Source organism: Podarcis melisellensis (genome assembly GCF_964234715.1).
Source record: "Podarcis melisellensis genome assembly, chromosome: 6".
Classification (NCBI taxonomy): Eukaryota; Metazoa; Chordata; class Lepidosauria; order Squamata; family Lacertidae; genus Podarcis; species Podarcis melisellensis.
This window is the reverse complement of record NC_138538.1, coordinates 21333177-21359005: the sequence shown is the minus strand read 5'-3', so window position 1 is coordinate 21359005 and position 25829 is coordinate 21333177. Positions and strand designations below refer to the sequence as shown.

At 45.7% G+C, this 25829-nt stretch overlaps 1 protein-coding gene across 1 annotated transcript; it reads left to right on the top strand.

Annotated features, from left to right (window-relative positions):
• Positions 1–8571: 8571 nt before the first annotated feature.
• SLC2A10 (solute carrier family 2 member 10) lies at positions 8572–25508 on the top strand. Its single transcript, XM_081916921.1, has 5 exons — positions 8572–9327; positions 17983–19362; positions 22261–22383; positions 24185–24320; positions 25132–25508. Exons 1-5 carry the CDS (start codon positions 9324–9326, stop codon positions 25229–25231), a joined length of 1743 nt encoding a protein of 580 aa, XP_081773047.1. The 5' UTR covers positions 8572–9323; the 3' UTR covers positions 25232–25508.
• The last annotated feature ends 321 nt before the right edge of the window (positions 25509–25829 follow it).

Below are 25829 nucleotides of genomic sequence, written 5' to 3'. Positions count from 1 at the left end.
TCTGGGAACCAGCGTGTTTTTACATGAGTAGAATGTGTCCTTTTATTTAAAATGCATCTCTGCGTTTGTGGGGCATAGGAATTCGTTCATCCCCCCCCCATATAGTCCAGCCCCCCACAAGGTCTGAGGGACAGTGGACCAGCCCCCTGCTGAAAAAGTTTGCTGATCCCTGCCTTACACCGTGTCTGACCATCTATCTATAAAGGCATGCCATACTAAATAAAAATCTCCTTGTTTATCTATGTCTCTCGTTGATCTAATTTAGAAGAGGGGGATGAGAAGTGGTTGTCTTCCACTCAAATTAGCGGAGCTGGGGGAATTTTTCGCTCTATAAGACACACGTTTTCCCTCTTAAAAAGTAAGGGGAAATGTGTGTGCGCGTCTTATGGAGCGAATGCAGGCTGCACGGCTATCCCAGAAGCCATAACAAGTGAGAGGGATCACTGTGCAGCACTCCCTCTTGCTGTTCTAGCTTCCGGCTTAGCTGTGCGAAGCCTCTCCAGGGCACGGGGAGCCTCCAGGCTTTTCCGGGAGGTGGGGGAAGGGACAGAGGGCAGCCCCACCTCCCGCAAAAGCCTGGGATAGCCGCGCTCCCTTTAAAGAGCCACGCGGAGCGTGTGTGCAGCTCTTGGGGGCTTCTCCCTCCTTGGGGAAAAGCCTGCAAGCGCCGCACATACACTCCTCGCAGCTCGTAAAAGGGAGCGCTGAGCAGAGCCTAGGGTGCATACAGGATCTGCTCAGCGCTCCCTTTAAATATTTTTTTTTTTTTTTTTTGCATTCCCCCTCTAAAAACTAGGTGCATCTTCTGGTCAGGTGCGTCTTATGGAGCGAAAAATGCAGTATGTATTACCTGACCCGGTAGTTCCATCCAACATTTCCTCCAAGCAAAGTGGCTCATTACAATTCCTTAACCATGAATATAAAGGCTTCAATATGCTGACGTGAGGGTATGGCACCCTCTGCTGACCAGTTCCTGAATTAAAGGTGCTTCCAAGGACAGGGGCGTGTAATTTGCAAACGGGTTGCTGAGATGTGGGAAATGGGTTGTTGTTGGGGAAACAGGGTTTTTGTTTGTTTATTTGTTTTTACTTATCTGGAAAGGCTAAATCTGTACAGTATTAAATGGAGAAAAATCTGGGCTGAGATTTTGATGCCATCACATGGAGGATACATGGCTGAGAAATTTAGATCATGATGGAGGGATTGTGGAGGTAGCGGGGGTTAAATCATGGGTGCTCCAGAGCTTTCTAAAACAGTAGCTAAGGGAACATCACAAATTGAATTGGGACATTGTTATAAGAGTCTATATTATTCGCCTGATGACAGATTTTGCATGGAACTGTATCTGCGAAGAATTGTGGGAAATGAACAGATCCTTTGACAATTCTGACTTTGCACATGACGTGCTGACTGTTTCCTCTGGGGTACAATTTACATGATTTTTTATAAATTTCAGAGTGACGCTCCTGTGGTGGCTTTGTGCTTTAATTAAGTCCTTTTATAACAATGATTTGAACCTGAATTTTATCATTGCAAGATACTACAATAACAACTCCTTAGTGGAAGAAAGCAGACCTGAAAATCAGTCCCATGTCTCTCTGTTTCTGTGCTACCTCCATGGTAATCATTTATCATTTATCAGTTTGTCATCCCAGCAACTCTAGGGAGATTAAAACATTTATAATAAGTAGTTGAAAACAAGTAAGGTTTTAAAAATCCAGTTGTGACAAATAAAGGAAACATGGAATCATAGAATTGTAGAGTTGGAAGGGACCACCAAGGGTCATCTAGTCCACCCCCCTGCAATGCAGGAATCTTTCGCCCAGCATGGGGCTCAAACTCACAACCCTGAGATTAAGAGTCTCATGCTCTACCAACTGAGCCATCCCTCAATTTTGTATTTGTTTAAAGAACTGTAAGTTGCCCAATGTTGTGACTTCTAGACCCTTTGTCCTTTTGTTCCTCCTACACATGTATTGAAAAGATTTTCACCTATTCTCTACCTTCCCTCAAAACTGAATCTGAGTTTTCCTGTCAAGAACCTCTGAGCATAGTGGCATTGGTCCATTTCCTTAATAAGATTCACAAATCAAGCAGGTGTGCTAGGTATAGGGCTGCCAAGCAACTCGTAACTACTAGGGTGATCAAGTCATCTTTATACTTTTGTAGGGCTGACAGCTGACCAACTCTTGTGCCTGTAAAAAGGACTGCACCTGCAAGAATAAGAAAATCCAGCTTGTTTTGCAGCTTAAAGATAAACACAATTACTGGCTATTGCCTACTCTTAGAAGGAGAGCGAAAGAGGCTGGCTGAAACCCTTATGATTTTGTTGATTTTGAAAGGTGGACTTTGATTATTTGAGGCCCATGGTTATGATGTACAAAGGAGAATAGGGCTCTTGTGCTTTTAAAAGCTGTGCAAAAGTAGGACTTGTTGGAGAGGGGGTCTGCAATGCAGAGATGAAGAAAGCTGCATCACTCCAAAAATTCCCTGCTCTACACAATTGTTAAAGCTACAAGGATCCTGCTCCCTTGCCTTTCCCCCATTTCACTCTAGGGCAGGCTTCACCAACTTGGTGCCTTCTATAAGGTTACCAGATTGTTTTCAATGAATGGGGACACTTTTCAATTTCCTACTAAATAGATGGATTTTGTCAGGGGACTGATTTGTAAATCCGGAGACTGTCCCCGGGAAACGGGGACGTCTGGTGACCTTAGCCTTCTAGCTGTTTTGTGCTGGCTGACACTGACGGGAATTAAGAATCAAGCGGTCAAGTCAGAGTTGAGACAATGGAACATCATCCCCCCCCCAAAAAAGCAGTCTTACAATAACGAGAGGTTTTGAAGAGGATCAAAAGGAGCAATGTGACACAAAATGACACAAGAATGTAAGTCATGAGCTCTTTCTGTTTCTGCAGGACCTCCTGTCCTTCTGCTTTGAAAGCAAGAGTCCCTAGGCCAGCCTCTCCCAACCTAGTGCCCCCTAGATGTTTCTGGACTAAAAGGTAAAGGTAAAGGGACCCCTAACCATTAGGTCCAGTCATGGCCAACTCTGGGGTTGTGGCGCTCATCTCACTTTATTGGCCAAGGGAGCTGGCGTACAGCTTCCAGGTCATGTGACCAGCATGACTAAGCCGCTTCTGGCGAACCAGAGCAGTGCACGGAAATGCCGTTTACCTTCCCGCCGGAGCGGTACCTATTTATCTACTTGCACTTTGACGAGCTTTTGAACTGCTAGGTTGGCAGGAGCAGGGACCGAGCCACGGGAGCTCACCCCGTTGTGGGGATTCGAACCACTGACCTTATGATCAGCAAGTCCTATGCTCTGTGGTTTAACCCACAGCGCCACTCGTGTCCCGTTCCTGGACTACATCAACCCTGATCATAGGCCATGGCAGCTGGAGCTGATAGTGGTTGTAGTTCAAATCCCAGGTTGAGGGATGCTGGTCTGCAAATACACCTAGAGTTGTATCATTTAACCCAGATGTGAAGAAACTTTGAGCCTCCACACATTGCTGAACTAAAACTCCTAGCACCCCCGACCAAAGGCCATGCATAATTTGCATTTCCTGATTTCTTTTGCGAATTCCTTCAAATTATTTTAAGATTCTTTGGTGTCATCTTCACAGACTCAAACTATCACTTTCTGCCCTTCAGCAGTTAAAGCTACTGGAAAGTGCACAGAGCCTACGGTCAAACCCCTAAGTGCCAATCACCATTAGCATAATGATTAACATCACTGAAGCAGTTGCTATGGTTACCAAACCCTTCCAGTCCCATTTCTGAATCCCTTTGAAAAACCACTCCCTTCAATCTTATTGGCCACCCTCAATGTATGAAGTCATTTTAGACCATTCAGAAGATGGCTGTCCCTCTCTAAATATACTCAGGATGCAAAAAAACAATATTAAATGGCTCTTTTGAAATTGAAACTACAGGAGTTGAATGGGAAGCTAATCTTCATTTTGCAAAACATCTGGATAGCTTCTAACACTTTCAAATATATTTTGGATAATATGATTTTGAGAGGGAACAAAAGGAGCCTGTGATACCCACATTTCAGATCAAAAGAGAGAGATTTCAATCATATTTCCAAATATGCTGAATGAAAATATAATTATTTTTACCGTCAACTTCAGGTGTTTAAAAACCATAAGATAAGCTCCCCCCCCCCCCGCCCCAGACTCTAGACATCAGAAAACGGGAAGAAATGTGCATTTGTTTGAACAAGGAAAACAACAGCCAAACAAGCTTCAAGAGCCCCTTTCTTGGAGATAGGAAAGCTAATATTTCAAATACATAATTGGATGTTTGTACATTATTATCAGACGAATACTTTGATTCCAAACACACTAGAAAAACAGGCCTGGAAACTACAGAGGAGGTAGAATTATTCTGTCAACCTTCTGTGTATATGTATCTATATATCTATTTCATCTCCCATTTGTTTATTCACCTTTCTGTGGATTTGTGTGTGCTTCCTCCGTGATCACTGTAGATAGCAAACAGCATACATAAACCGTTACAAGGGAAATCCAATTCTCGTTTATCCCTTAAGATAGATTGTGTCCTATGGGGCAGGAGAAAAACAATTTGTTTTGACACAAGCGGAAAGAAAGAGCCATAAGGATTTTTTCAGAACGGTTCACTACGAAATGTTATCTATCAAACTACATCTGTGACAGGGTTGAGGAGTCTGTGGTACCCCACCCCAGATTTTTTGCTGGTTTCCGACATCCATCAGCCCCAGCCAACATGGCCACCGGTTGGGGGATGGTGGGAGTTGGGAGTCTAGCAAAATTTGGAGAGGCACAGGTCCCTGGCCCATTTTACAGTATACAAATTAGCAACATCAGTTTAAAGCAGTCGATACAGGATATATGTATATAGAAAGGTTGCACAATGTTGCAAAGGGGGTTCGTGCAAGGCCTAATACATAATTGCTCTTTATAAACAGCTACATATTTTCAGATTACAAATAAATGGTTATTGTTATTGATATTGTTATTATAGAGCATAAGTAACCACATCTACTTCCTACGTAGATACAGAATGTGAAGGAGGACAAACCTTTTGAGGAGAGAGAGAGAGAGAGAGAGAGAGAGAGAGAGAGAGAGAGAGAGAGAGAGAACTCTCCTGAAACAAGTTGAGGTTTGCCCTAGTTCACAGATGGGGAACTTTTGGCCCTCTAGATTTTGTTGGACTCCAACTCTCATCAGCCCCTGCCAGCATGGCCAATGGTCAGAGATGATAGGAGTTGGCAGACAGCAATTTCTGTACACAGGAGAGCTTCAGATTTACCATATTTTTTGCTCTATAAGACGCACCAGACCATAAGACGCACCTAGTTTTAGAGGAGGAGAACAAGAAAAAAAAAGTTCTCTCTCTCTCTTCTCAGCACCTCTCCAGCAAAGCGGGAGGAGAAATGGAAGGGGCTCCATTTCTCCTCCCGCTTCGCTGAAGGGGTGCTGCGCAGCTCTCCCTCTCTATTTATGTTTTAAGAATATTACTCAAATGAAAATTTTGGCAGCAACTCCAGGGTTCCCAGCCATACCTGGAGATGCCTAGGATTGAACCTCTGGCCTTTTGCATTCAAGACAGATGCAGTACCACTAAGCTACTGTCACTCACACAATTCTGGTGGCCAGGTGAAAAAGAGGGGGCAGGGTTCCTACGTCTGTAACACAAGATGTAGAAGAGGGAATTTCAGCTGTTTCCGTCATGCTGGCTAATACACCCTTTGCCACACAACTATTTAAGGATGCATGAGTGCAGACCTCTTTCCCCCCTCAACATCCTGTGTGCCACTCATAGCTAAGAGGAACCTAGGAAGTTGCCTTAAACAGGGTCACACCATTGGTCTATCTAAGGTAAAAAGGTTAAGTAAGTCCAGTCAAATGCTACTATGGGGTTGTGGTGCTCATCTTGCTTTCAGGCTGAGGGAGCCGGCATTTGTCCACAGATAGCTTTCCGGGTCATGTGGCCAGCATGACTAAACCATAGCTGCCAACATTTTTTAAGGGAAATTCCCTTATTCCAAATAGGATTCCCCGCAAGAAAAGGGAAACGTTGACAGCTATGGACTAAACCACTTCTGGCAAAACGGAACACCGTGACGGAAACCAGAGCGCACGGAAACACCGTTTACCTTCCCACCGCAGTGGTACCTATTTATCTACTTGCACTGGCGTGCTTTCAAACAGCTAGGTTGGCAGGAGCTGGGACAGAGCAATGGGAGCTCACCCCATCATAGGGATTTGAACCGCCAACCTTCAGATTGGCAAGCCCAAGAGCCTCAGTGGTTTAGACCACAGCGCCACCCGCATCTACAATGACTGGCAGTAGCTCTCCACAATTTCAGACAGGGAGTCTTTCCCAACCTTACTTAGTAAAGGTAAAGGGACCCCTGACCATTAGGTCCAGTCGTGACCAAGTATGGGGTTGCGGTGCTCATCTTGCTTTATTGGCCGAGGGAGCCGGCGTACAGCTTCCGGGTCATGTGGCCAGCATGACTAAGCCGCTTCTGGAGAACCAGAGCAGCGCACAGAAACGCCACATGGAAACACCGTTTACCTTCCCGCCAGAGTGGTATCTATTTATCTACTTGCACTTTGACATGCTTTCGAACTGCTAGGTGGGCAGGAGCTGGGACTGAGCAACGGGAGCTCACCCCGTCGTGGGGATTCGAACCGCCGACCTTCTGATCAGCAAGTCCTAGGCTCTGTGGTTTAACCCACAGCACCACCCACGTCCCACCAACCTTACTTAGAAATGCCAATAATTTACCCCGGGACCTTCTGCATGCAAAGCAGATGCTCTGCCATGGAGCTATGGGCCTTCCATTTTTTGATGTTGTTGTGCCAGATTTTTGAGCTTTTATTTGCTGCTGTCCATTGAGCCACGGCAGACTGCAGTTCAGATTAAAAAAAAAATACGCAAGGGAGATGCAATAATAGGACCATTTGCACAAGAAGTAGTTTGTTGTTTTAAGAGGGCTGCCTCAAGATGTGGAGGGCAGGGGGGTGGGCAATAAAATGGGGACAACCCCATTTCCCAACCCCCATTTTCCCCCAATTTGCTTCTGAAGTTTGAAGTGGGGCGGGTGAAATAGAAATATGGAAAAAGCTCCTGGGTTTTGTTTCCAGTTTTTCAGGTCCCTTGCCAGGCCTTCACATCTCAAGGGCTGGCTTAATACATTTTGGTGCCTGAGTTGGACAATACAAAGTACAGCGGTACCTCGGGTTACATACACTCAGGTTACATACGCTTCAGGTTACAGACTCCGCTAACCCAGAAATAGTGCTTCAGGTTAAGAACTTTGCTTCAGGATGAGAACAGAAATCGTGCTCCGGTGGCACGGCAGCAGCAGGAGGCCCCATTAGCTAAAGTGGTGCTTCAGGTTAAGAACAGTTTCAGGTTAAGTACGGACCTCCGGAATGAATTAAGTACTTAACCTGAGGTACCACTGTACACCCCAGCCATAAAAAGTGAAACAAGAACTTTAAGATGCACTGATTGAAACATGTCCATTTGCTACTGTCGATGGTGCCCCAAATCCGCCAACAATGGTATCACTTACAGCAAGGTTGGCAAAAGAACAGTGCAAAACCACAATGCTTGTTTGCTTCTCTTTAATACATTTAATCCAGTTGTTGCAATAGTGTCACATCACTTGACTCGATTTAATGGACAGTGACTTGCAGCAATTGCTTACTTGTGTGCTGATGTGATGGGTTTTATTTTCTCTGTTACCTAACAGGTTTTGCATTTTGCCCCAAGGGGGAAATGATCTTCTTCTCCATGCTCAGAAATCTTCTTTACTAACCCAAACTAAGGGCTGGTTCACAAGGTATGTCCCCCCACACACCTGACCAAGAAACTTAATGCTTGTGCAAATAAACATATCCACGAACCAGTCCGCTGTGTAGATACAGGCACAATTTCCATGATCCACAATGGAGGGCAGTCTGGTTCAGTGGGAAGAGCACGTGGTTTTGGCATGTGGAAGGCCTCAGGTTCAGTCCAGAAATCCTGGATAACTGCTTCTGGCCAGTGTAGAGAGTAGACAGCACCAATCACGACAGGCCAGTTGCCGGGAGTGAGCTGGCAATAAATCACACCATTCAAGTTGTAGCTAACTCTTTATTAGCAAGAACACAATCTGCACAGTCTTGGTGGGGTGTCAGGCCTAATGAGTACAGCAATTCTTCTTCAGTAGGTCTTGCACCATGAATCAGCTGCAGAGACTGAAAAGTCCCCAACTCCCCACAGCTGTCTTAAGTCCCCTCCTTTCCAGGGCTTTTTCCAAGTAACCTGAGACTCTGCCTGCATGAAGTCAACCTCTGCTCTGCGCTTTGCATGCCTCTTCTGGTTATGGGAGTGCCAGGGGGAGGGAAGATTGTTGCAGCAGGAGGGGGAGACATCAATAACTCTTCACCAGCCAGACTCATCTCTGCCCCACAGATCCCCCCCCCCACTAAGCCCTGTTACCTCTTTAGTTTCCAACACCTCCTCTCACTTTTCTCCCTTGTCTCTCCACCACTTCCTTGGCCCTGACCTTTCTTCCCCAGCTGGTTCCCCCAGTGCTGTAAGGCAACATCATAAGCCCCAGTGGCATTTCCCACTCCTGCAAGGATCGGCTTTCTCTGAAAACCCGACACGCGTTTGCCCCATTCACACGTGTATGCAACACTCCTTAGGCGTGAAAGAGCCCTGAGAGTGGGAGAGGACGAAGCTCGCAAAAGGAGAAGCCGAGCTTCGCGGTTTCCCTTTGCAGGCGGACCCTGGAGCAACAGGGCAGAGAGGGCTCTTCCTTCCCCGACGAGCTGCTCGCCAGCCTCGCCACTTGCAGGAGAAACCCCCGTTGGCTCGAGAGGTTCCCCCTCCCGGCTGCAGTGGGCAGGGCTGGATCAACGTGGCGCTGTTCGGCCCCGTCCACTAGGGAGAAGAAGAAGGAAAAAAACTTCGGAGTCCCGGAGACCCCGTAGGGGAACTTCAGCTTCTTCAGCCCCGATGGTCCGATCCTGCATCTTCCCCTCTTCCCAGAGCTGCGGGATTTCGGCGGGCGGCATATCCGTCGCTGCCCCAGCGTCCGAGCCGCGGGCTCCCGATCCGGCGATTCCTTGCAAGCGCGACGGAGCCGCCTCGCCGGCGGAGGAGCCTCTGGCGCCGGAACGCGGAATGCGCCTCCTTTCCAGGCTGCGACCGACGGCAGCCGAGCGCTAAACTGCTGCGCGTCTCCGGGCTTGGCTCCGGGATTTCTTTTTCGCCTGCTTGGTCAGGCCGGGAAGCAAACTTTCGAGCTGAACTCTCTCTCCCATCGCCATGGGTAAGTGCAAGTTCCTCCCTGCTAGGGGACACAAAGTGGAGGGCAAAGGAGGCTGTTTTGTTTTTTCCTTGCTTGCTTCGTGGATGAAGGAGTGGAAAAGCACAGCAAACTTTTCCCACTCGGCTGCTTAATTTAATATAGATATATAACAGGCCTAGCAGTTAGCTGTCTCCCTTAAGCATCTTCTTATTTTCCGTCCTATCTTCTCCCGACTCCACCCCCGTGGTGGATTAATACTGTCTATACAATGTGTATGTGGGTTTACAAGAACGCTTTAAAGAAAGATGCGCTTAGCAGAGGATTAGAAAATAATAACGGTGCTCCTCCTTCGACTTTCAGGTTTAGGGGTGAAAGGGGTTAAAAAGTAGCCAAGCATTCCACAGCTCAAAGAAAAAGCAGACATAGTTTTCCTAGTTAGGCTGTAGTCCTTGGCTCTGAAAGTCGTGGCTTTTCAAAGTAGAGCTGTTCGACCTATGTATATTTATTTGGGAGTCTGCTCTGTTAAATTCAGAAGAACTTACTTCTGAGTAAGCATGCAAGTCCTGAACATTTTTACTTGAAAAGATGTCCTGCTGAAGGTCATGGGCCTTACTTCCAAGTAAATATGAACAAGCAGGAGAAAGCCAATTGAATGGTACGTTCTTTGCAGAATTAAACAACTCTCAGATACTTGCCCAAGCAAAGGGAGGCCTCTGTTGTGCTTAGCATTCAGTCTGTATGTTTGTTTAGCAATGGAGTCCCTAAGAAGGTTGGATAGCGCCTTGTCTGCTTCCTTCTGGCAAATCCTGCAGCCAAGTTGGTGTCAAACTATTGCTCTGCTTTCATTTGGACCACATGGGGGGGGGGAGGGTGGTCTTGTCATCTGAGCAGCCAAGGACTTACTCTGGGGAGGCCACTTTGGTGCTGCTAACACAGCAGTTTGACTCTGGAGGTGCACTCCATTGCATCTTCAGACAGACAGATGCCAACAACTTCTTGGAACATTGAAACCAGAATGAATTTTGGTCCATGTACTGATGGCGCCATTCTTTATTTCAAGTTGGTACATCAGTTTGAATCCCCTCTCCATGACTACTTTTTATAGCGGGAGGAAAATTCAAAATAGCATGCAATATCTTTCTGGAAGACCGGAAAGGTGGAGAGAGATGGGTGTGCATGTTCAGGACAGCATTCTGCATTTCAAGTGGAAAAAACCCAAAACAAAACTCAGCTGCATCCACATCTGTTTTCAGGGGGAGTGGGGAGAGGAAATATTCAAAGCATGTTACATACTTCATTCCCAACTTACGGGGCAATCCTAAACATGTTTATTCAGAAGTAAGGCTCACAAAATTCAATGGGACTTAGGGAGCTGTTGGTGGCCAAGTCTGGGGAGGCAGATTGCTGCACCTACCTGGACCACCGATGCTGTTACAGGGTCATTGAAACCCAGGACAGCTCTTTCAAGACTTTTTTGCTGTCTGTCGGCAATAAGGATCCTGCCTTATGCAGCACATCCACCCACTCACACATTCCGTAAGCAGGAGGAGGAGCTGTTTGCTAGCAGTGATGTGGAAAACTAACACAGGTCAGTAGAGCTGTTGGACGGGTGTACTTCTGCCCAATCCACACACACACCCCAAGCCCAGCACAAAGGGAGTTTGGTTTGTTCTGTCATACTTTAGGAATAGGATTGTGCATAGGGTTACATCCTTTCAGAAGGATTGCAATATTGGGGTTGGATTTAGGAGATTAGAGCTAAATCAAGAAACTGCGTGGAGATTTTATTCTGAATATTTTATTCTGTTCTGCTGTGTGTGCATGCAGAGGGTTGTACTTGCCACCCACTCCAAGCTTTATGGGTAGGTTGGCTGTAAATCTCAGTACAGTGGTACCTCTGGTTAAGAACTTAATTCGTTCCGGAGGTCTGTTCTTAACCTGAAACTGTTCTTAACCTGAGGTACCACTTTAGCTAATGGGGCCTCCCACTGCTCCTGCGCTGCCGCCACACGATTTCTGTTCTCATCCTGAGGTAAAGTTCTTAACCTGAGGTACTACTTCTATGTTAGCGGAGTCTGTAACCTGGAGCGTTTGTAACCCGAATTCTTTGTAACCCAAGGTACCACTGTAGTCCTTAGAACAATGATGGCCAAGCTCGGCCCTCCAGCTGTTTTTGGACTACAACTCCCATCATCCCTAGCTAACAGGACCAGTGGTCAGGGATGATGGGAACTGTAGTCCCAAAACATCTGGAGGGCCAGATTTAGACTTGCCAATCAGAAGGTTGGCGGTTCGAATCCCCGCAACGGGGTGAGCTCCCGTAGTTAAGTCCCTGCTCCTGCCAACCTAGCAGTTTGAAAGCACTTCAAAGTGCAAGTAGATAAATAGGTACCGCTCTGGTGGGAAAGCAAACGGCGTTTCCGTGCGCTGCTCTGGTTCTCCAGAAACGGCTTAGTCATGTTGGCCACATGACCTGGAAGCTGTACGCCGGCTCCCTCGGCCAGTAAAGCGACATGAGCGCTGCAACCCCAGAGTCGGTCACGACTGGACCTAATGGTCAGTGGTCCCTTTACCTTACCTTAGAACAACTCTGAAATGCCAAAATAGATGGAAACTTCTGAAACAAGCATGTGCCCGTTTATAGTCCAGAAAAAGCAAGGCCAGCACTTTATAGCAGAGGCTGGTTTAGGGAAGCACAGCTGGTTTGCCCACTGTCATGGGACCAGCTGGGGAACCACCAAGGAAAGAACTCTCAGAGCCAGGGGATTGGTGGTGGCACAACAATGTGTGGTTAAAGGGGGAAGACTGGGAAAAGGAGGTGTAGGGGTCAGAAGCTGAAGAGGTAACAGGGCTCAATGAGCAGGAAAAGTCTGTGGCAAAGGGAAGTCCAGAAGCAGAAGCAAGAGAGGAGGGAAACCAAGAGGCAGAGAGGAGTCAGGTTGGTGAAGAAGCACAAGTATCTCAGCCTTCTGCTGCAACAAGCTTCTCCCCACCCCCACCCCTGCCCAATCTCCCAGAACCAGAAGATACATGAAGTGGGAGAAGCAAAGGCAGACATGCAGACAGTCTCAGATTGCTTGGGGAGACCTGGGAGAGCAGGAGACTTCAGCAGTTATGGGAAAGAGGGGGGCCCTCAGTCTCCACAACTGCCTCACAGGGGCAAGACCTACTGAAGAAGAGCTGCTGTTTTTCTAAGAAAGAATTAATTTCACCTGCTCCATGTGATTTGCTGCTGGCTCGCTCCTGGCACCAGCACTGGACTCTGAGTCAAGAGGACGTTGTAGAGGGCGCTGCAACAATGATGAACAGCAGAAGGCGAGAGGCAGGGGGCGCCAGATTTTGGCATCACACGGGGCACCACTGAAATTTTAAAGGCCAAAGTCTGCCAGTGTTTGTGGGCTTCCCCATAGACATCTGCCTGGCCCCTGGATAGGACTTTGGTTTGATCCTCACGTTTTTATGGACTCCTGCCACAGACTTCATGGGGATCATCTCTATAGCTTTGCCAATTATCTCCCCAATCTCTCTTTCTCCCACTTTCCTCTTAATACACTGACTGATTTGTGAGTACCAGGCTGCATGTTAATCAAAGCTCACCAAACATTAGCAGCCAGTAAAGCAATGGAAATTAGAGGAGGATCTAATTGAATCAGTCACGGCATTCGCAGCAGCGCCCTATGTGCCTAATACAGTTTGCAGGTAGGAACTAATGAACCGTCCCAGTTTTCTGCAAAGCTCTTTTACTCTCCCTGAATAAATATTGCTTCTAATTGGCTACCTATAGACAAGAAATGTTTGCGGCGGCATAGGCAGCTGTACAGATGGCAGAATTTTTGCAGTGTTATGTCAGGAGGGGAATAACAAATAGAGGTAAGGCACTAAAAATAGCTTCATAAATGCAAATCTACTTATTTAACAACAACATAATAACATGAGATAACAGACTGTGCCAAATGTATTCAAGACTGTAACTATCGTTCCACCATGAGAAATGTTTTCAGTATTATTTCCAAAATATTTGCACTCTTTTGGACAGCATATTGAAGACAAAGGGTATTATTGTTCTTAAAGAGATAAAAAACAACAACTTCCCAGCCTAATGTCATTGAAAGGGTGAACACAGAATGAAACACAAGCTCTATGGACTGTAAAGTTACTCAAACAAGTTCTGAAACAATAAAACCATCCACAAACATTCTGAAACCAATGAAGCAATTTCATCAGATGAACGACAGAGTTACACGTCAGGGAAAGCCTTCCTAAACAAATATGTCTTCAATAGACACCTAATCACCATCACGCTGGGCACCTGTCTGATTTCAGCTGGTGATTGACTCCAGAGGGCTGGAACTGCAACACTAAAAGCCCAGTTTCTAGTGCACCTGCTATGTGGCATATGATATTCTCAGCAATGCCTCTTCTGAGGAGTGCAGTTACTGGACAGGATAAGACAGTCCCTTAGATATCCCGGGCTACTCCTAAATTGTTTTGGTCTTTAAATACTAAATGCACTAAAACCTTGAACTGCCCCAGTAACATATTGGCAGCCTGTGCAGCTCTTTTAGCAGAGATATTCTATGGTGTCCACAGGGTATTCCAGGCAGCAATCTAGCTGCAGCATTCCACAACAGCTGCAGCTTGCAGGTTAAGCCCAAGAGAAGCCCAACGTGGAGTGTGTTGCAGTAATCCAGGTTTGAGATTACCAATGCCAAGATCACAGTGGCCAAGCTATCTCGGCCCAGGAATGACTATATCTGTCTTTCCAACTGAAGCTGGTAAAAGGCAGTCCTAGCCACTAAGACTACCTGTGTCTCAAGTGACAAAGATGAATCTAGGACATGGGTAAGCAAACTAAGGCACGGGGGGCGGATCCAGACCTATTGCATTCTGGCCTGTGGGTGGTCTGGGAATCAGCGTGTTTTTACATGAGTAGAATGTGTCCTTTTATTTAAAATGCATGTCTGGGTTATTTCTGGGGCATAGGAATTCGTTCCATTTTTTTCTTTCTTCAAAATATAGCCTGGCCCCCCACAAGGTCTGAGGGACAGTGAACTGGCCCCCTGCTGAAAAAGTTTGCTGACCCCTGATCTAGGAGCACCCCTGGTTCCTTCAGAACACCCAGACCCATTCCGTCAGAGAGTAAGCCTGCAATCTAGTGTAACAGAGCCCTTCTGGGTTCCATGGGACAAACTTATCAGCAAATAGGTATACAATGTAACTTTTAAGTGTTGTGCAAAAAAAGAGGAAAGCTTTGTTTCGCAGATTCTACCTGACATTGTAGCTTCTTTCAAAGAGTGGTATCTGATAGTGTACATCTGCTGAAGAATGGAATCCTACCATGGAATAGGAGAGGGAGGCAATATCTGGTGAATCACCCTTCGTTCTGCATTCTCTTGAATGCCCCCATCTGCTCCAGAGGGTTAGAGGACACCAGCAGACTGACACTGTTGGATCCTGCTCAATAGTAGTAGTTCAACAAACAAAAGAGCTGGCACCAGGTACTGCGTACCTGCTGTCTCAAAAGTGCACAGCGGTCCACATACCGCTGGCAATTACTTGGTTGGAGCAATGTGCCAAAAGTGCTTCAGCCATTGTAGTGTCATCAGTGATGGTGCAGTAATCTCTTTTATTGGTGCTGGTAATGGTCGGCAGTGTACTCCACCTTGACATAAGCTGCTGCTGCTATATATAGTGCGGTATATGGGTGCATTCTGCATGCTGTCATAAGACCGTGCTGCCAGCAGCTTTCTGGGAGTCTTTGCCAGCTCCACCAGCTCCACCTGGGACCTTCTGCATGCCAATCAGACCTGGGACCTTCTTTGCCAGCTCCACCTGGGACCTTCTGCATGCCAGTGGCGTGTGGCTAGTGGACTAGTGGGACTAGGCTAGTCCCCTGTTCCTGATAAATTAAGAGTATTAAAGTTATAAGGTTTTGAATAAACATGCACAAATTTATGGATTGTTAACATAATAGACAGGTGATTTAAGGATCTTGAAAATTGGATAATATGCAGAGAATAATATGTGTTGAAAAATCAGAGAGAGGAACTGAGGGAAGTCTCGGGGGGGGGAGTGTTCCTTTTGGGGGAGGGGGAAGGGGAAAATGGGGGGGGGAATGAAAAGAAGATTATATGTTTTGATAATTTGTTATGTTGAAATTCTCAATAAAAACTTTAAAAAAGAGTATTAAAGTAATAAGACCTGGTGCCTCCTTCCCAAATCTTGGGAAGCTTCTGCCTGCCTTAGGGAGGGAGGTGTGATGCTCCAACCAAGAACCCTCCTGCCACCTTCCCCAAGCCTGCCTGGCTTTAGGAAAGAGGCAGGAGGGCTCCTGTTATGTACTGAGTTGAATAGGATCCAAAAGGCAGCAGTCTGATTGGTCCTAGAACAATAGGATTCAGAATGCAGCAGTCTGATTGGTCCACAGGAGCCACCCAATCCAGCTCCAGGTGGAAGTGAATCCACAACCCGATTGGCCTACAGGTGAATCCTGGAATTAGCCAATCGCATGGGGCCCTTTGTGTAAATAATGTATATAAAGCAGACATTCTGAGGGAACTTCCATTCCTCCTCACCACTATGAGCTGAATAAAGAGCATGAAATCCCTTCTCGACTATTTCAGCTATATTTCAGCTCCATTACCATTTCAGACGCCTGGCACCTCCTTGCCAAAGACCTGCAAGCTTTTGCCCCACTTAGGGAGGGAGGCACAATGCTCATGCTTGCAATGTCAGCCCCCCATCCCCATTGCCCTCGCAAGCAATGCTCCCTGACTGTTCCCATACAAAAATAAATAAATCACTGCATGCTGCTGGCTACAGCCCTTCCCCAAACAGAGGCCTGTGGTAGGCAGGACTCTTGTGTTTTTGTCACAGAAAAGGGTTTGAAATGTCCCTGATGAAACTAGCCATTAATGAGGCTCCTGTGCATTTGGGCAGGATTAGACATGGGATCATAGAACTGACGTCGTGTGCTGGAACGAAGCGTGGCAATGAGATGAGTTGGTGCAGGAGGGTAAGCATGGCTAAGTGCCCAAAGGTCTGTTTTCAGCTTCATGGAGAATATATTAGACAAAGCGCCAGTCATTTTGTTTACCTGAAAGAATTCCTAGCAGGTAGGAGGAAGTGACACAGATGTTTGCTGTTCTGTGTACTGAAAGCTGTAACAGTAACGCATACCCACAAAGACATATGTCGGACTCTCCTGGCTGGCAAGCAGCTGACAGCTGAAAGTGAGGCAGCAGAACTGAAACACCCTACAGGGGAATAGGACTGGCTGGTCTGGCCTTCATCACTGTCACCCAGAAGGTTTTGCATTTGCAAAAATAGTCTCGTGCTGTTCCCAGCATTTTTAAAGTACAACTTTGCGGCAGGGAAGAAGAGAGGGACTTGCATGGCTCAGAGAGTCATCTGGGTGAGACAGAAACACTTGCCACACGGAGATGGTTTCAAAATGTCTCCCTGTGGCAGCCATCTCCACATGTTAAACATTCATTGTGTGTCTCGCTGTGTGTTCTAGGGATTTTCGCCCAGTTCATGTGATGAGCTGCTGAACGTCCACAGTTTGCTACATGGAGGCAGAATCCACAGACAGCAAGCCCAAAGCGGCTTCCACACGTCACTCATTTTATGAATTCAGGCTTTTAGGAAAGAGGCAAAGGCTGTTCACTGTATGGCGGGGGCTTTTCAGACAAGATGTTCCTAATATGTGACACCCGTAGTCACATTATTTTAAAAGCTTGTTGGTGCTAATAATATTTAGGAATACTAATGCTTAGCATTTCTGTAGTGCTTTAGATAATGCCATTGCATTTACATAACACTTTGTGTAAGTTAATCTCTGCAACTCCTACAATAAACCTGCGAGGAAGTCCATATTTCATATATGGGCTGAAAGGAGGGAGCTCAGCTTAGACCAATCAGTGGCAGAGAAAATATTGAATCTGGACTTCCTGATTTACAGCTAAATCTGCCTATGCTACCTCTGATGTGTACTGAATTTTTCCCTATTAAGAGATTCCTGCCTCCTGCACCTGCTTTAGCAAGGATGCTTCTGTCTGGATTAGTTAACCAAATTAGATTTGTGTTAAATTGGTAATACAATTACTGTGTGTTGAAGTTCAATATTCAGTTTCATTTTCTTAGCTGATCCCAATCCAGATAAAGTTTACTACGACTTGATTGGAAACAATGGGACTGGTGTGGATTGATGCCTGGGAATCCCATGTTTACTTTATGAAAAACAATTGGACCAATATTCCATTTTTAATGTGGTGGCTTTATTGGTGCTGTGCTAATCTTAAAAGCAGAAAAAATATCCTTCCAGGAGTCAGCAAAGCATGTTACTAGTTACAGATTACAAGTTCAAATGGACTAACTGTGACTAAACAAACACTCTGTTGACTTATTAAGGAAGATAGCATCTTGTTTGCTAAAAGAACAGGGCACACGCTCATAAAGCGCTTGAGATACTAATTTTGTTTGTGCAGAGAGTGACTGAAGCTATATATTGCTAGGCTTTAGTATATTGTTTGCTTAAGGAACAGGTCCACACATTTGTTTGCACATTCAGATCTTAAAAGTTCTGTTTTATACACACACACAGAGATTCCTATTTCCTGTAAAGGTGGATGAGAAACACCCTGAAACCTGATGAGCGCATTTCTTTCTTTACAGGACATGCACTGCTGGTTCTCCTGTTATCCTCAACCGTCTCACTCCTTGGTGGGCTGATTTTTGGTTATGAACTTGGAATTATCTCAGGGGCCTTGCTGCAGCTACAAGTGGAGCTCCATCTTAGCTGTTTCGAACGGGAAGTCCTTGTGAGTTCCTTGCTCATTGGGGCTCTTTTGGCTTCTCTGGTTGGCGGGATCTTCATTGACCACCAGGGAAGACGCAAAGCAATATTGGTCAGCAATGCCATTCTGTTGTGCGGCAGTCTCATCCTTACGCTCTCCGGGTCGCTTGTTTGGCTGGTGTGCGGACGCGTGACCGTAGGCTTCGCCATCTCTTTATCCTCTATGGCGTGCTGCATATATGTCTCAGAAATGGTGGCTGCCCATCAACGAGGGGTGCTGGTTTCCCTCTACGAAGCTGGCATCACCGTGGGCATCTTACTTTCCTATGCGCTGAATTACATCTTTGCGGACACAGCCGAGGGCTGGCGGTACATGTTTGGCTTGGCCATTGGCCCGGCAGTCGTTCAGTTCCTCAGTATCCTGTTCCTCCCAAAGAACTCTGTGAAGTTAAATGTTTGCTACAGCGAGACTAGCAAAAGCCTCATTCAGCAGCAAAAGAATGACGACGTCATGCTGCCACCAGGCCCTAGGGAGAAGAGTTACTCTTTCGTGGACCTTTTCCGCTCCAAGGATAACATGAGAAGCCGAACTCTGGTTGGCCTAGGGTTGGTGCTCTTTCAGCAGTTCACGGGGCAGCCCAACATCCTTGGCTATGCTTCCACCATCTTCCGCTCAGTGGGCTTTCAAAGTGATTCCTCTGCTGTCCTGGCTTCCGTCGGCCTGGGGGTGATGAAGGTCATTGCGACTGTTGTTGCAATGGCTTTTGCAGATAGGGCTGGCAGAAGAGTGCTGCTGGTGGCTGGCTGCATAGTGATGGCCTTTTCGGTGACTGCTATTGGCCTGACCAGCTGCTCTGTCTCATTAGAGATGGCCAAAGACTGTGAAACGCTCCCAGGTTCAAATGCCACTTCGTTCAGCTCAGCTCATCTCCCTGGAAAGTCTGTGTCCTCCCATCCAGCTGTGTCTTACTCCCTGCTGGCATCAGGTGGCAGTGAAATGCAAATGGAATCGACTTCAGCCATCACGAGGCCTGTAGGCTTGACCAGGACTCTTGCCACCGACAGAAAAGGAGAGACGATGACAAACACTCCACACACCGGGCAGACCCATTTTCTCAATCAGTCCGATAAAGGGAAGGGACAAGATACCAGCTCATCTTTGGGCGATGCTCCTTCAAAGGAACACCTGCTTCTAAACTGGATCACACTGCTAAGTTTGATGGCTTTTGTGAGTGCATTCTCAATTGGATTTGGACCAAGTAAGTGAATTCCCTCTGTTTTCACATTCCTACCTAATTCAGCCCACCCGTCTGCATGGACCTGACTGTGTGTGAATGTGCTTCTGCCTTGACCAAGCAGCTGTGGGCACCAAAATTGAATGAGTACAGTAAAAATAAAATATAAGGATCCCATAAAAGTGTCTTGTTACTAAGCACCCCCTGAGACTTTCACTTGCCTCCTGATATTTGCTCATAAGAGGGGTCACTCCTATGAGTTAACAGAAAACTAGTAAAAAAAAATATTGCAAGCTAGAAGCATTTCCTTCTTCCTTCTGCTTTCTTCTCCCCTGCTACCCTGGTCACTCCATTGCCCATCTCCCGTAATCTTACCAGGTCTTCTTCCTCCACTGCTTTAAAAAAATTCACCAGCTGGGAATGTTTGGCTGGGAATGAACACCTAAGCCAGGCTTCCTCAACCTCGGCCCTCCAGATGTTTTGGGACTACAACTCCCATCATCCCTAGCTAGCAGGACCAGTGGTCAGGGATGATGGGAACTGTAGTCTCAAAACATCTGGAGGGCCGAGGTTGAGGAAGCCTGACCTAAGTTGACTAACCATTACTCCTCATCTTCATTAACCACATAGGTGAAGCTGAAAGATGCCAAACATGGCTAGAGCTGGTTCATGAGGCACTTCATGGAAGCTGATCAGGTGAAGCAGGTATAGAGCACTCTGCAATCTGATTGGCTGCTGGGCTGGCGAAGTGGAGAGCTTTGTCTCTCCTTTGCCAGTTCAGTCAGCTGTGGAGTAAGCGGCTTAAGTTCCTCTCTGGCTAGTACAGAAGTCGATTGGGCTGGCAAAGCAGAGTGCTCAGTCCCTGTTTCATGAACCCCAGTGGCTCCCTTAGAGGGAATTCCATGCTGCACTCACCTGTGTGGAATCCCTGGCTACCAGTGGAACCAGGCAAATGGTTAAAGACAAGACTGCTGTAGGTGGAAACTAATGTAATCAAATGCTGCGCTGCGTGTAATTTTAGTGGTATCCTTCCATTCTCACTCCCAGGAAGAAGGGCAGTCAAGGAAGAGGGAGTTTAAACAAAAATGTCACCCCTGGCAGCTTGCTGCAGTCTTGAGGGAGAAATAATAGGAGTGGCTCAGGGAGAATAGTAGAACTTACATCCAGCCCTCTCTATGGGTGGTCATTGGAGATGTCCATTGCTCCTTTTGAGCATGTGATGGACCATTGGACCATTGTTCCATTTAGCCAGCATTGTCTACTCCAAGATCTTGGGCAGATATCATATTCTGCTTTACTTGGAGTAGACAAGATCTTGGGCAGATCTTTCCAACTGGAGCAGCTGGGGATTGAACTCTGAATCTTCTGCATCCAGAGTACATGCTCTACATTTGATATATGGGGCCATTTGTTTCCTTCAATGGTTGTGGTACCTAGGACTTCGCCCCCTTGTTTCTGAAATATTTCCTTCCACCTACAACGTTCCAGGAAGTAGCAGTTCCGGCAGAATCTTATTTACATACCTGGTTAGGCAAACACCTGGAAATAATCCTTCCAAATACATATGCAAGAGTTTGGCAGGCGTGTTAATTATAATGCACACATTCACATGTAAAGCTTTAGGCACTTTTCAGTGGTGGTAGGCTGCTGTAACTCGCAAGGCAACCTGAATGCATTTTGTGTGGTTGCTCCAAGCACATTCACCATAACCTCAACAAACTGGTACCCATGTTGGTCATTCAGCAGCCCTAGAAAAGGTGGGTCTATATGGACATGATCTTCATTTATCACTGTTTATAAAAGAGTTATTTCAAGAAAGTGGAAGTTGAGATTGGCTGCTTTTCATTATTTGGATCTAGAAATACTACATTGGGGCAACCCAGTCAGATGGACAGGGTACAAATAATGGAATTACTACTTACTACTACTACTACTACTACTACTACATGTGGCTTATGCAATCTATATGCTTTTTCGTAGCCTGCCCCAATATAAGACATGAGGGGCAAAACTACAGTATAAGACATGTGGGGCAAAACTAGATACAACCCAGAGACTGGATTGGAATTCGTCTTTGTCCTCCAAGTCCACATTTGTTTAACTGACTGATTTGTATATTTTCCCCACTGATCACAAACTTGCCTAATAGTGGACCAATCTGATTTAGACAAATGAAACTTCAGGAAACCTATTAAGGTCAGAAAGTGGTTGGGAAGAATTATGACTTCCTTTTGTGTGGTGTATATACATACTTTTCTTTGTCTCGTTAAAAAATGGATTTCTCAGTGCTTTTTCCCCTAGAAAAATAGGTGCCAGTACTCACCATGAAGTTGTTACAGGAAGAGCCACACTTTTTAACAACAACAAAAAACAGGTGCCAGTACTGCTTAACCTTGAGTACCCCTTGAAAAAAAGCACTGCCTGTATGTCCCAAAAGCAACAATCCTTCTTTCAAACTGTGTGGAACTACCATGTTTCTTGTTAATGCTTGGTATGTTGAGAATGAACCACAGTGAGCCTTGGCCTTATGTGATGTCCCCTCTCCTTAGACACAGCTGTGAGGAAGATATCAGAAGCTTTCACTTAAGATTTCACTTAGCCAAGTTTAGTGTATCATCTGAACATGACAAACCATGGTTAATGTTAACTGGTTTATATGAAACAAGCCAAACTTAGACCAAAATTAATTTTAACCACAGTTTCTTGTGACATTTAAACGTAGTCATTGTCTTCATTCCAGTTATTTGAATCTTCTGTGTGTCTTTGTCACCCAGCCCAGCAAATCCTAACTTTCCATCTACATCCAAAGCTTTTCCCAAGTTGGTTCTCTGCTACATTTGTACAAAACCATGGCTTGGCATTTTCTCTTTGGTTTTCCTCCGTCCTCACCGTGTTCCTCTGCTTTCCTTTCTCCTGCCACAGTGACGTGGCTTGTTCTCAGTGAGATCTACCCTTGCAACATTCGAGGGAGAGCCTTTGCCTTCTGCAACAGCTTCAACTGGGCTGCCAATCTGCTGATCAGTCTCACATTCCTTGACCTCATTGGTATGTATGGCCATTGCTTGTGTTTGATATTCTCCACAGCAATTTGGTTCAGAGCAGGGCTGATTGCAGGTATGTGGTTAGGCTTGTATCCTGCTCCATCCTCAGTTTCTCCAGAATACATTACTAGACAGGTTAGAATGTTAAACTTATAGTGGGTGACCCAGGTTCAAATCTTTACTCCGCCATGTAGCTCACCTTGGGAAGAACAGTGGTGGAAGGAACCGTATGCTCCTTGGAGGGAGCTAAATATAAAAGAAGCTAAATATAAAAGAAATTATAATAATACAGTGGAACCTCTGAACTAAAATGACTCCTTTCTCAAACGTTTCGGCTCCCAAATGCCGAAAACCTGGAAGTAAGTGCTCCGGTTTTTGAAAGTTCCTTGGACAAAAACCTAGCTGTTGACTAATTGGAAGCTGCACCTTGGAATTCAAACGTATCGGAAGTTGAATGGTCTTCCAGAACAGATTATGTTCGAGTTCCAAGGTTCCACTGTAACAACGGCAAATGTCTGTCTGATGAACTGCTGTGAAGGGAGAGAACCCATCTTGAATTTTGAACCAGGTGGATGGGATGCCGCCTGCTCTGGATGATGTCATTGTCAGGAGTTCAGCCTACACTCGAGTAGGACCCTGGCAGAGACACATGCCTGACTGGCATGTTCTCTCCCTCCTGGTCAATCATTCGGGAGATTCAAAAGCTTTCTTCAGCCCGAACATCACAGCAACCAATGCCAGCCGACGCCAGCACACTTAGGGATCTGCAGAGTTTGCACATCATGCGTAACAGACCTCAGCAACTCAGCATTTTGGCTAATCTACTTTATTTACATATAAACACACACAGAGCACTGCAACATGGCTCCCTCTCTCTCTCTAGCATCAGAGAAAAAACAAAGGACAATAGTTCCACTTCACGGAACACAGTAACACAAACATCCTGTCTCCGTCACTTCCCACTCCGTGGAGTCAAAACATATACTGTCATGTGAAAGACTGCAATCATGGAGCAGGAGTTCTAACATCTACACTCCCCCTGAAGGAGCAGGTACATAACTTGAGGGTACTTTTGGATCCAGTATTGCTGCTTGAGGCCTAAGTGGCGTTGGTGGCAGGGAGTGGCCCAGCAGCACCCCTATCTGACAGAGAAAGTCTAACTTTACAGGCAGCTTGCAATTCTGAATGACCAAAACATCTATGTCAAGAGTTGACAAACTTTGTAGGCCCATGGGATTTATGATCTGTGGGCACTACCCCTCCAGGTCACTTGTCTCCCCCATTGCTCCCTGCACAAAGAGACAGTAAGAAAGAAAATGCACAGCATACACATACAGTTCCCTTTTCCAAGATATGTAGGTAAAAGTTGGATCTGGTGGAATTAATCTGAGCATTGAGAAGCACTTAGAGCTGAAAGAGGAAGCGGGAAAGAGTTTCAGTCTTTCAACTTCCTGCTTCAACTCTTAAGTACTTTTCAAGGAAGATTAAAATTAACTACCCTTCATTTCGCCTCACAGCCAAGGAGGCAGTGAATGGGAAGAGGGCTCAAAGATTTCATGGGCACTGTAGGAACACCATTGTGCCCACAGGCACTGCACTGGCAATCCCAGTTGAATTCTGTGAAAGATGAACATTATTTACCTACTGGACCAAATTCCTGCTTATGTCACTGTGCTTTGTCTTGACCCAACTGCATATTAATAAGGTAATGCACACAACTGTTCTGAGAATATTCCACCCTTCATTATGTCCAAGCAAAAGTTCTGTCTTGCCACATGTTAATCGTGTTTTACTACTGCTTGCAGATGCCATAGGCTTATCGTGGATGTTCCTTCTCTATGGACTGGTGGGAGCAGTGGCTGTTCTGTTTGTTTACCTTTTTGTGCCCGAAACCAAAGGACAGACTCTAGAAGAGATAGACCAGCAGTTCTCAAAGAAACGGTAAGTCCACCTGCCTTGCCCCACCCCCTGTCCTTGGGACTCCTCATAAGGAAGCTGGTCCTGGAGAAAGAGACTCCATCAGGCAAGGCCTCCTTCCACCTGCCTTGCTCCACCCTCTGCTTCTCAATGTGTATTGTATTGTTTTATGTACTGTGGCTTGCCATTGTTTTATTGATTATAGTTTAGAAATCATTTATTGTAACTGTTGAGTGGATTTCTGTTTAACTTTTATATGTTGTTATTATTATTAAATACTATTCTAATGATGGTTGAATGTTACTTTTTTGATGTAGGTTGCCTATTTTAAAGTTATGTTTTATTATCACATTTTTGTATTGCATTAGATTGTTATAAGATGTGCATTTTTTGTTTCTTCAGCTTGTAAACCGCCTTGAGTATTGTAAGATAGAAAGACGGTATACAAATTAAAAATGATGATGATGATGTTTGCTTGTTGCACAACTTGGTCCACAATAACAGTCAGTGCCAACACTGGGTTAGACATATGTACACAAGACTAGGCTATCAGTGGTTGTGGCTTCTAGTCATGGTGGCTGTGTTCTACCTCCATTGATGGAGGCTGTTTGGGTACCATTTGCTGGGCACCATGCGTGGGAAGAGTCCTGTGGCAGTGAGGTCCTCTTTGTGGGCATCTGGTTGAGCATTTTGAAAACAAAATGCTGAACTAAATGTGCCAATCAGCCCTTATGCTCTTACAGTCATTGCAAGACTCTTTGAAATCATGTTGCTGGGAACATTTGGGGGATACGTAAAAGAACCATCCGCACTGATCTCTCTCATTATTTTGCAGGTTCCTGCAAAGAGGCACATTTGGGCAAAAATTGTGGAACAGAGGAGAAATCCGAGTGCGTGCTCATTACCAAAGAGTGGACCATCCTAGTGCCTCCTGAGAGATAAGCCAGGCATGTTGCCACTTGTGCAACTTTCTACACTGTTGGAAGTGTTATGAGGACTTGCCCGAAGCCAAGGGTCCTGGATCATTCCTTGAAAGTTCTGCGATTCATTTGGGTGACAGCACAGGGTTGCTGTTTTATGTGTTTTGTTGTGCATAGAACCTAGAAATGTTCATCCCTTGGTATCCTGGAGGAACCGTAGCTAATGTTCCCCCAGCAGTTTGAAAAGACTTTTATAAAAAAACACTGATAAATAAAGCATAAATGGGGATAACAGGACTCTTGCTGTGTCTCACTGTGGAATGACTGAATATCTTAAAGCTTGATGCACCACCCTTTTATACTGAAATATGTGGGTCTGTATTTAGCCTTGATAGAAATTAACACCAATTTGACTTCTAGTGCCTTGAAAGAAAGAAAGAAAGAAAGAAAGAAAGAAAGAAAGAAAGAAAGAAAGAAAAGAAAAGAAAGAATTTCAATTTTTCTCTAGCCTTTACAATTATGATTTGGATGGGAGCTGTTGCAAAGACCTTGTAAGGTTAGTGATGTTGAAGGATGCTTATGTCTACTCAGCCTCACTAGCAAAGCCCTAGTC

Coding starts and splice junctions, on each gene's coding strand:
- SLC2A10 (XM_081916921.1), top strand. Junction 19,363..22,260: donor CTCAATTGGATTTGGACCAA/GTAAGTGAATTC, acceptor CTCCTGCCACAG/TGACGTGGCTTGTTCTCAGT. Junction 22,384..24,184: donor CACATTCCTTGACCTCATTG/GTATGTATGGCC, acceptor TACTGCTTGCAG/ATGCCATAGGCTTATCGTGG.